Genomic DNA, 11,896 nt, shown 5'->3' on the forward strand with positions numbered 1-11,896 from the left:
AGCTATACAAAGAAATACACTAAAAACACTATATAAATGGAATATAAAACATTATATAAACACTATATAAAATGGAATTCTAAAACAATATTCAAGTAACCCACAGGAACAATAAAAAATAGAGAGTTGAGACTGAAAACAAAACCAAAAAAGTAAGACTTAAGCCCTAAAGTATCAATAATTAGATTTAATATAAGTGGTCTAGATGCATCAATTTAAAGACAGAGAATGACAGTGTATTAAAAAGCATGACCCTTACTTCTATCTGTTTCTTGAATGCTGTCTATGAGAAACTCACTTCAAGTTTAACAACATAGGTGGGTGGACTTAAAGAATGGAAAAAGATATATCATGTAAACATTAATGGAAGGAAAGCAGGAGTAGCTATATTAATATGAGATAAAGCAAAGAAAATTTTCAGAAACAAAGAGGAACTTTACGTAATAAAAAGTTTAATCCACCAAGTAGACATAGCAATCCTAAATGTGTATCACCAAACAAAAGAGCTTCAAAATATATGATGCAAAAATGTAGACAAATCCACACATGGTTAGAGACTTCAGCACTGCCATTTCAAAAACTGATAGAACAACTAGAGAGAAAATCAGCAAGAATATGGAAGAACTCAACAGCTCCATCAACAAAAAGAATCTAATAGTCATTTATAGAACATTCCATAAAATTTATAGAACAACAGCAGAATGCACATTCTTTTCAAGTGCTGACAGAACAGATAGATCTATTCTAGCCTGTAAAAACACCTCACCAAATTTAAAAGAAATAATCATATGGAGTAAATTCTTCAACCACAATGGAATCAAACTAGAAATCAATATAAGAAAGACAGAAAAATCTCCAACACTTGGAAATTTTAAAATACACTTTAAAAAAACTTATAAGTCAAAGAAGAAGTCTCAAGAGAAATAAAGAAAATATAGTGAACTGAATGAAAATAAAAACACAACATTTCAAAGTTCAGAGAGGGAAACATACCAATAAATGTGTACATTAGGAAAGAGGAAAAGTTTCAGATGAGTAATAGATGTCCTTACCTCAAGAACCTAGAAAAAGAAGAGCAAAATAAATTCAAAGCAAGCAGAGGGTGGGAATTAATGAAGATTAGAACAGAAAACACTGAAATTTAAAGCAAAAAAAAAAAATCGGTAGATCAGTGAAGCAAAGAGCTGTTTCTTTTAACGAATCAATAAAATTTAGAAACCTCTAGCAGGATTTATAAGGAAAAGACACAACCTAAAAATATCAGAATGAAACAGGGCATCACTGCAGACATCAAAGGATAATAAAGGAAATTATAAACAACTCAACACACATAAATTTGACCACTTAGACAAAATGGAATACTTCCTCAAAAAAAAACAATCACAACTCACCCGATATGAATAGACAATTTGCATAGCACTATAACTATATAATATGAATTAAAATTTAATTCATAATTTTAAAATTACCAAAAATCAAATTTAGGAAAGCGAAGACTTATGTTTACACAAACACACCCCGCCCCCCAAAAAAGACCCTGTACGTGTATGTTTATAGCAGCTTTTTTGGTAATAGCTCAAAACAATCCAGATGTCCATCAACAGGTGAATAGTTAAACTGGGATACATAGAATACTGCTCAGTAATACAAAGGAGCAGACCACTGATACATGTATCAACCTGGTTGAATCTCCAGAGAATTATGCTACGCGGAAAAAAAAAAAAAAGCCAAGCACAAAAGATTATATACTAATCACACTGTATGATTTCATTTATGTAACAATTTTGAAATATCAAAATTATAGAAATATAGAACAGATTTGTGGTTAAGGACAGAGTGGGTGTGGGAGGGAAGTTGATGTGGCTAGAAAAAGGCAACATGAGAGATTCATGAAAATGAATCTGATGAAAATGTTATTGTGCACCTTGACAATATAGTGATTATGATATTGTATCATGGTTTTGAGAGATGGTACCAGAGGGGAAGCCACATTCTGGAAAAAGATATCCTCAGTACCTATATTCAACAAAATGCTTACATCCAGACTCTCTAAAGAATGCTTACAAATCAACAAGAGGGAAAAAAAAAACCCTCAAAAATTGGGCAAAAGATTTGAACAGGCACTTCATACAAAAGGATATCCAAAAGGTCAATGAGCATATGATAATGTGTTCAATACAATTACTCATCAATAAAATATAAATAAAATCACAGAGAAATACCACAATGGTTAAAATTACAAAATTAATATCAAGTGCTGGTAGGAATATAAAATTATAAATCCACACTGGAAAACTGTTTGGCAATATCTACTAAAAATAAATCTGTGTCTATCCTATGGTTTGGTAATGCTGTTCCTTGGTATATACCCAGTGAAAACATGTATAAGAATATTCATAGAAACTTAAGTTACAATAGCCAAAAACTAGAAATAACCCAAATATCCATGAACAGTAGAATAGATGAATGAATTTTGGAACCTTCATATTGAATATTACACAGCAGAAAAAAGAATGAACTTCTGATACCCAAACAACGTGGGTGAATCTCAAAAACATTATATTGGGTCAAAGAAGCCAGAGACAAAAGCATCCATAGTGTGTAATTTATTTATATGAGATTCAAAAACAGGCAAAACTAATCTATGTGATGGAAGTCAGAATAGTGGTTACCTCGGAGTAGGAAAGTGATTTCTAGCAATGAGGTGGTCCCAGGAATTTTCTCTTGTGATGGAGATGCTCTATACTTTTGTCTGGATGGTGCTTACACACGTGTATTGATACATGAAAATTCATTGACCTATACATTTAATAATTTATAGCTGTAGCACTTGGAACTTTTGACTGGCAGACCACGTGGATCTGAAGGTATCTCTGGTAGATAAAGATGTCTCTGGTAAGCCCCAGTGGGTGAATCATGGGACAGGCCACAGGGACTCTGCATCAAGGCTTTCCATCTCCAGCAGAAGACAATACACCTTTCTCAACACCATTCCTCACATATTGCTGAGACTTGGGAGAGACTAATCTTAGAGTATCAAGTTACTACAAATCCAGAGTTGCCTGTCTTGAACTGAGATGCTATCAGACCCACCACATCATAGGAGAGAGTGATCACAGCAATCATGCATCACATACTGAATGTGGTATAACTTAGGACAAGAGCATGTGCCGAAGGCAAAGTAAGTTGGATGGACAGTTGGCCCAGATCCCCATATCACCTATATCACTGACGCTTCTCTCTAATGTATGTATGTATTTTTGTGTATGTGTGTGTGCACACGTGTGTATTATCTCCAAGAGATTTCCTACAACCAGTTGACAATTTAGGAAGAAAGGCCTGATACAAGGATGATTTGGCTAGATATATTGGTGCAATATATGTAACACTCAGGTGGGGGGCCTTGAAGGTAATTAATGAGGGTAAACTTGTCATTGCCCATAGCTAGCCATTCAACCATTCCTCTACCTTGTGGAGAGAAAAGTTTCCTGAGATAAGGATATTCATGGACTCCTGAAAAATGGCAAATGGGTTGATTGGCTGATAATGGATCTGGAAGGAGGACAGTTGGAATATTGGGTGAATGGAGGCATGGGAAAAAGATGTGGGATGGTACACAAAGTGTATGAATCTGTGCATCCCATATTCATGCCAACCAGAGACGTCATTGCAGAAGAGGCATTAAACAACCAGGTATAGCCGGTAAGTGTCAGGCAGCCTCTGCTTTCAGCCACTCCAGTGATTACACAGTGAGCACACAAATGCATTAGGCATGGTAACAGAGACGGGGGCTTTGCACCAGCACAGTCTGCACCTCACCAAGGCTGCTTTACTGTGCTGAGTATCTGTTCTGTTAGCAGCAAAGACCAATGCTGGGTCCTCAATATGGTACCTTCCTCTTAAGGAGACCAATAAGTCAGTTGGTGGCATGCTGATTCCTTCCACCCTACAAAGGACAATAATTCACTGTGAGTGCAGATGATACACATCACAAGTGTGACTTTCCCTTTCTTGTGTGCGGTATCTTGATTAGCACCTCTATTGGAGGGCCATTAGATTATCTGATTTCTGATATGGTTTCCCACATAGTATCACCTCAGTCCAGTAGGCCCATTTCACAGCAAAGGAAGTGACAAAGGGCAAATGACCAAGGGATTCACTGGTTCCAACACATATTTTATTGCTCAGAACTTGTAGACCTGATAGAAATTGTAACCTGACACACAGGTTTAAGGCAGTGGATTGTTGATAACACCCTGAAGAATTGGACTACTGTATTCCTTCAGTATAGACTGTGATAGTAGTATTTGCCTACTCTGATAGGTAGAATACATATAACCAGCCCCACCATAAGGGTAAAGAGGACAGGAGTTGGCCCTCTGCTTTTACAGAGCTCTATCTTTCCCATAAGGGCAGGTCCAGAAATTATCAAAAAGGAAAATTTTTCAAAAGTAAGCTTCACTCAGCCCTTGTGCCCTATTCATTCATCCTCCAGACAGATCAACAAGCTGCAGGGCATGTCCAACGTGAAACCCTAACAGGGGTGCCCACACATTTCCAGATCTGTGCTCAAGGATGTAGCTTCTGAGTTGCTATCTAAAATGATTTAATGGTTATTACCTTTGCATACAAGTTTATTCTCCTATAAGGTTCACGGCAGCTGGGAAACAAGACTATGTACACTAAAAGAAATATGGCTTTGGGAATTAATGTCAAGTTTCTATATCACTGTCAGACAATAACCAGGGATGAATCTCTGCATCTCCTGAGTGCCTCTTGAATGTTTGGGAGCTGGAACAACATAAAAATTCATGAAACTATAATAAATTCCTGTATTTGGGTACCTGTAATATTCATGGGGTCACCAGAGTATAACTTAATATGTGTGTACCCTTTTAATTATGAAGGTATTTCCTGTTCTTATCTTAACCTCTAAAGGTCTCGCTACTTCTCTGGCTTCCTCAGAGACAGACTGCCAATCCTCTTCAGTCTCAGAAGGGGAACAGTGGTTGGCTTCTTTATGTCTCTGTAGGGAGCACACTGGTGTAAGTGAGACCTACTGTCTCATGCCCTACACAAATCCCTTATGACAATTGAGAAGGTGCCCTGTGGAGATAATAAATGAATAAAGCCTTCTCTTCTCTTAGGCAACATGAAAAGCCAAGATCCTTCGTTGGCAGTTCTCAGAGGAGGAGCAAGCCTTCCAGCACCATCAGGAAATTTAGCCACACCAGGTACGTTTGCTTTTTCTGCATGAAGATTTTGTGAGGTCCTTACACAAAAATCATCCCTAGATACACAAGTTTCTTAATTACTTTTGTGAGTTCTGGTCAAATATATTTTAACATCATTTTCATTGCCTGTTAGCTTTCGCTGTCACTCTTCAATATCATGCAAAAGTATATTTTTATTAATGCTCAAATTTTTCTCATTGACAGTATAAATAGGCTGAGTAAAAGATACTATTAAGCAATATATCAATATGTTAATATAATCAGTATATGAATGGTTATTTTTTACTGGTAGCTATTTTTAAGGTAACGAGATAAGTGTGTACGACTTTCTGGTAAATGTTTAATATTAACCAAAAAAGCCCAGTACCTTTTTATTTTAAAAACTAGGCTTAAAGTACCACATATAGAGGGAAGTCAAATATCTAAATATATAAGGACAAATATTCAGTTATTGGATAAGTGTACAAATAGTTATGTATTTATGTACAGTATTATGAGACCAGAGTCTAAGCAGTTAGTATGAGTTCCGAGTTCCTATCATTGATAGCTCCACCCTCAGAACAATGGTAGGTATGTAATAGGAAATCAATAAATACCAAATTATTTTATTTTCAAACTTCTGGACCTGACACTTATCATTGGAATAGCAATAGGGGAGTAACAAGGCAAATGGGATGATTTTTAAATGGGTTGATAATTTTATAGCCATTTAAATTGAGAATTACTGCTCACTCTTGCTCTCTTCAAGACAAGATGATTTTACATTAAAAAATGGGAATAAAATTTAAGCAAGAAGGGCAATATCATGTTTACATGTACATTCTAATTGTGGAATCATAGAGTAAGAAAGATGATTTAGTTCAATCTCTCAACGAATTTAAAGACCCCTTTGCAGCACCCCTCACAGAAGTCCTCTAGCTATTGCCAATCACGTGCAGAGACAGTATCTAAAACTGGGTATTTCTAGAGTGTTTATCAATATTGAGTCAAAATCTAACAAAGTTACTGAATCTGTTTTTATGTTTAGATAAACAACACAGTACAAATCTATTCAGTCATTCATATAAATGTTCATCTAAGTATTTTGAAAAACTAAATACGAAAAAGTAGATTTTAGGCTGAAAATAAGTCATTATATTTGAACAAGAAGAGATTTTGTGCAATATTAGTTGTGGAGGTGACAACAGATGCAGGAGTAGAAAGTGTGTTTCGACAGGCAGGTGAGAGGTTAATGGCTAATGGTGTATCCGGGAAATGGTACATCTACCTTTAGTATACCCTGTCCTTGATGAGCCCTTCCAAGTCAAGATTAGACGTATTGCAGCTTGAGGACTTTAGCATGTGTATCAGTTAAGGGTCATAGTTTTTGAAAAAAAAACAGAAGTAACTCTAATATGAGCAAAGAAAAGCAGAATTTATTTGAAGGATATGAGGTATCTCACTGAATGAAACAAAAACTATGTATTCTATTAACATGTGGCAACATAGTCATTGGGTTGGCCAAAAACTCTCTTCGGGTTTTTCGTACTGTCTTAACATCTTATGGAAAAATCCGAACAAACTTTTTGGCCACACCAATATTGTGAAAAATTAGCCTCTGCTAAAAACTTAACAACAAGAAAGGAAATATATGTATATATGTGTTTATGTGTATGTATGTATATATATATTTTAGGGTTACCAAATAAATGTTTTTTTTTAATTTGTTTGTTTTATTTATTTATTTTTGGCTGCGTTGGGTCTTTGCTACTACCTGCAGGCTTTCTCTAGCTGTGGCGAGGCGAGCGGGGGCTGCTCTTCATTGCGGTGCACTGGCTTCTCATTGCGGTGGCTTCTCTTGTTGCGGAGCACGGGCTCTAGGCACGCGAGCTTCAGTAGTTGTGGCACGTGGGCTCAGTAGTTGTGGCTCGCGGGCTCTAGAACACAGGCTCAGTAGTTGTGGCACACGGGCTTAGTTGCTCCGCGGCATGTGGGATCTTCATGAACGAGGGCTCAAACCCATGTCCCCTGCATTGGCAGGTGGATTCTTAACCACTGCGCCACCAGGGAAGCCCCAAATAAATTCTTTAAACGTTCATTTAAAAACACAAAAATTCACTGAAAGTGTCTCTGAACACTTTTTTATACCACAGAAAGGTATAGTTGACATAAATCTATTTTCAAAGACTTCTCTTTAACCATGGACATTAACTGAATTTCCTGTGTCATAGGGATATGGGAGACAATATGACATGTATCACAGAGTTCACCCTACTGGGATTTCCCCTTGATGCAACGATTCAGATGCTTCTCTTTGGGCTCTTCTCTCTGTCCTACGTCTTCACCCTGCCGGGGAACGAGGTCATCCTGGGGCTCATCTCACTGGACTCCAGACTGCACTGTGCTTCTTCCTCTCACACCTGGCCATCGTTGACATAGCCTGTGCCTGCAACACCGTGCCCTAGATGCTGGGAGACCTCCTGAGTCCAGCCAAGCCCATCTCCTTTGCTGGCTGCATGACACAAAGCTTTCTCTTTTTGACATTTGCTGTCACAGACTGTCTTCTCCTGGTGGTGATGTCCTATGATCACTATGTAGCCATCTGCCACCCCCTCTGGTACTCTGCCATCATGATCTGGAGAGTCTGCAACATGCTGGTGGTGATTTTCTGGACCACTGGAGTCCTTCTGTCTTTGATTCCTCTAGTGTTACTTTTACCCTTACCCTTCTGTATATCCCAGAAAATCAATCACTTTTTCTGTGAAATCATGGCTGTTCTCAAACTTGCTTGTACAGATACACACATCAGTGAAACTGTGGTACTGGCTGGAATGATTTCTGTGCTAGTGGGACACTTCTCCTCAATTGTAATCTCATATATGTGTGTCCTCTGTGCCATCTTCAGGATCCAGTCTGGGGAACGTCAAAGAAAAGCCTTCTCCACCTGCTCATCTCACCTCTGTGTGGTTGGACTCTTTCACAGCATAGCCATTATCATGTATATTGGACCTAGATATGGGAACCCCAAGGAACAAAAGAAATATCTTTTCCTGTTTCACAGACTTTTCAATCCCCTGCTCAACCCCCTTATCTATACTCTTAGGAATTCAGCAGTAAAGAATGCCTTGAAGAGAGTGCTGGGAATAGAGAGAGCTTTATGAAAAGATGGTGGTATCAAGGTTGACAGTGACCTAGGAGTATATTATCTTAAGAGGTCCCAAACCCAACTCAGCATAAGATTATCTAAGACTCTTATTAAAAATAGAACTGTCTCCTGACCCACCATTAGGTCACTGATTGAGTAGATGTAGGAAGTATTTTGTAGAAATCTATGCCTTTAAATATTATCATTGTCCAAATATTATCTATAGCAAATTGTGATGCTATTGGATGTTATAGACCAGTATTTGGAAGCCACAGATCTAGAATAATACTATTTATAATTTCTTCATCAAGCTATGTTCCAGCCCCATATCTCCCAAAATGTTTTCCTCAAATCTCTAGCCCCTTAAGAGGGCTTTAAAAATAAATTCTGTGGTCAAATAAGTTTCAGAATTATTACATATTAAATGTCTCATTTTAGGGGACTCACAATTCATATTATCATACAGTAAAAACTGTAAAAATTCCTATGGTAAATAAAGAATTCTATTGCAATTTTTAGCCAGTGTTTTCCAAACTTATTTGGTCACATGAAATTATTTTCATAACACTTAATTAGAAGTTTACTAGAACAGGAGATCTTGATACTGATTGACTCATTGTGAATATTTCCTGTAACCATCCTCTAGAGCAAAATGATTTTTTGTTCCTGCAAAGTGAGCCTCTAAAGAGGATGTAGGTCTAAACACAGTACCCTAGATCAGCCTGTGAGGGTCTGTGCTCTCTTTGGATACAGAAAGTGAGGGTCACTATCCCTACTCTTCAACGTTGGATCATCTGGAGAAAATTAATCCAACTCTCTGCTTTGTCTTGGATAAGTATTCCAAGATACATCTCAGGGGATGACCTCATTCAATTTAAAAAATTTATTCTGTATACATTTTCCTACTTACTGACTGCATGAAATCAATCTATTTTTCTGTCTCAAGGCTTTAAAGAGAAAACCAGGTTTCTCAAGGGAATCTGGAAGGATTTGCAAAGTCGATCACCTACATAGTATATAAGCTTTAGAAAAGTTTAATCGTTGTGTTTAGAAAATAGAGACACGGGAGAAGTTCTGTAAGAGAATGTTCACAGGAACAGGTGCACGATGAATATGATGGATAAAAAGGAAATGAATATAAAATAGAATGCCCAAGGGGCTAGTTGATCCTTTGGAGATTAAGAACAAAACAAAATAGGGAAGGTACATTATTTATTATTCATCAGTTATTCTTGCAATGAAAAAATCTCAAATTATAGCCACACAAACAAGAATTTCCTGACACTCTATATGAAATGCCATATACATTACTAGAATCTCAAAAGACAAAGGGTTAAGTGAGGTGTTTATGCAGTTATGAAAATTTCCTCCTAATGAAAAATATTCTATGTATTTTGTGGCTAAATACATAGACAAAACTTTAAGAATTTTTTTTCCTACTGCTGGAAGAAAATAACACTGTTTTTAAGGGATATAAAGTAAATTATATCTTTTGCAAATTATGGTTTTTTTAAATGTTATCTTGGAATATAGTCAGGTCTCAACTACTTGAAAAGCAATAAAGCTTGGAGATAAGTAAAGGCTTCTAAGCACAGTTATAAAAATGTTTTGGTTGTAAATTAAACCCTGGAGTAAACTGAAGAAGTAAGTTCTATCAAAAGCTTTAATGGAGTTAAGCCTTGCTGAACAATTAAGAATTTGGGGGATTAAGAGAAACTACTTAATTGCACCAGACTGTTTTATATTATTGAACAAATATCATCATTTCTTTTTAAAAAATTTTTTTAATTAATTAGTTAATTAATTTTTAGCTACATTGGGTCTTCGTTGCTGTGCAAGGGTTTTCTCTAGTTGTGGTGAGCGGGGGCTACTCTTCCTTTCGGTGCATGGGCTTCTCACTGCAGTGGCTTCTCTTGCTGTGGAGCACAAGCTCTAGGCACACAGGCTTCAGTAGTTGTGGCACGCGGGCTTCAGTAGTTGTGGCTCATGGGCTTAGTTGCTCCACGGCATGTGGGATCTTCCCTGACCAGGGCTCGAACCCGTGTGCCCTGGGAAGCCCTCATCATTTCAATAAAGGGATCAGTGTTCTTGTTTAATGTTTAATGGGGTTAATGTTTAGTCCTTAATAAAGTTTATACTTAATTAAGTCAGAAAATAGTGTTCTAACCTCTCAGTTAACCATTTCTATGGGAATCCTGATGATCAGACTATGAAATCACAATTTGAGCATCAGTGTTTATCTGGTGTGGGGCTTCTTCATTGGGAAGTTATGGTCACTGAAGAACTGACTGCCCCTCACAAAACCCACGAGATAATCATGGTTAACCTGGATGCCAATTTGAACCTTATAATGGAGGATATTTCTTCTCAGGAAAAGGAGTACCTATACCCATTATCCAAGATTCCCCAATTTTCCTTTCAAAAATCTGAGAAATGAATAAAAAATAAGGACATGGCTCAATGAGCCTAGAATCAGAGCAAATGCAATTGAATAATATTGAAGGGTATCTTCTAAAACTAGAATAAATTTCCCCCCCAATAGATCACAGTTCTCATAATCAGAAACCAGGTGTCTACTAAATGAAGTTTCTGTGACTTGGGCTGTGCTCAGTAAACAAATTCTGCCTCTTTAATTTCCAAGTTTTCAGGATTCCAAATCAAACATTGAACTTCTGACCTTTTAACACATAATTACTCCAGAAATACAGTTCATAATATTTTACAATTGTAATTTTCCATAAATTCCAAGCCTGTCATGACTTTCTGAAGACAGGTTCATCCTTGACTTGCATATTTATTTCATCAATTAAAAGCCACCAATTTGCAAACCAATTATTAAGATAATTTAATTTGGGAGGTGTTTATATTATCAATGTGTTGATTTTTATTTATTCTACTTTCAAATGGAAATTATGTTCAAATCCTAGTCGAACTTGCTATAACCATAATGGTTATAGATGTAGGTTAAAAGAAGATCAGTGATTACAGAAAATGCCCAGAGCTTACAAAAAATGTCCAATGCTGACAGATAATATAAATATTTGAGAACATACTTATTGCAATTAAAAGTTGACTGTATTATGTATATTATTTTCCTTCATATATATTTATGTTTTGTATATGTTTATGTTTTACTCTGACCACTTTTAGAAGTTGTCCACAAGTTAAGAGCTATGTCACCTTGATATGTGACGAAAAAAAAAACATGTAATTTTGAAATGATGCATTTTCCTACGGTTAAGTTTGTTTGGTATCATAAATGTTTCTATTTAATTTATTATTGTCTTTGTTCAAATTGTTTTACTTTTTATGACCTATGGTCAAATGAACATAGAAAAGTATGTTTTAGTTTTGAAACTAAACATATGAAAACAATAGTCCTAAACTATTGTTTTCACAGTATTTCAGTTTTTCTTTTATGTGTTAGTTTCCTGATTCCCACATTTTCTGCAGGTCACATGGAACATGAGAGAGAGAGAGAGATGGAGAGAGAGGGAGAGAGAGAGGGAGAGAGAGAGAGGGAGGGAGGGAGAGAGAG

At 36.6% G+C, this 11,896-nt stretch overlaps 1 protein-coding gene and 1 pseudogene across 2 annotated transcripts in view; one reads left to right on the top strand and one right to left on the bottom strand.

Annotated features, from left to right (window-relative positions):
- Positions 1 to 11,896, bottom strand: part of LOC309666436 (olfactory receptor 2F1-like) — a 617,177-nt pseudogene that overhangs the window by 388,345 nt on the left and 216,936 nt on the right. The gene's annotated exons all lie outside the window — the stretch shown is intronic.
- Positions 27 to 11,878, top strand: LOC309666431 (olfactory receptor 2A7-like). The gene is given in 3 exon segments (XM_082473889.1): positions 27 to 7,614; positions 7,617 to 7,675; positions 7,679 to 11,878. Coding segments are annotated over 3 exon segments (921 nt in total). The 5' UTR covers positions 27 to 7,448; the 3' UTR covers positions 8,375 to 11,878.

The sequence above is a fragment of the Balaenoptera physalus genome (assembly GCF_965194825.1).
Source record: "Balaenoptera physalus genome assembly, chromosome: 8".
In the NCBI taxonomy this organism is placed as follows: domain Eukaryota; kingdom Metazoa; phylum Chordata; class Mammalia; order Artiodactyla; family Balaenopteridae; genus Balaenoptera; species Balaenoptera physalus.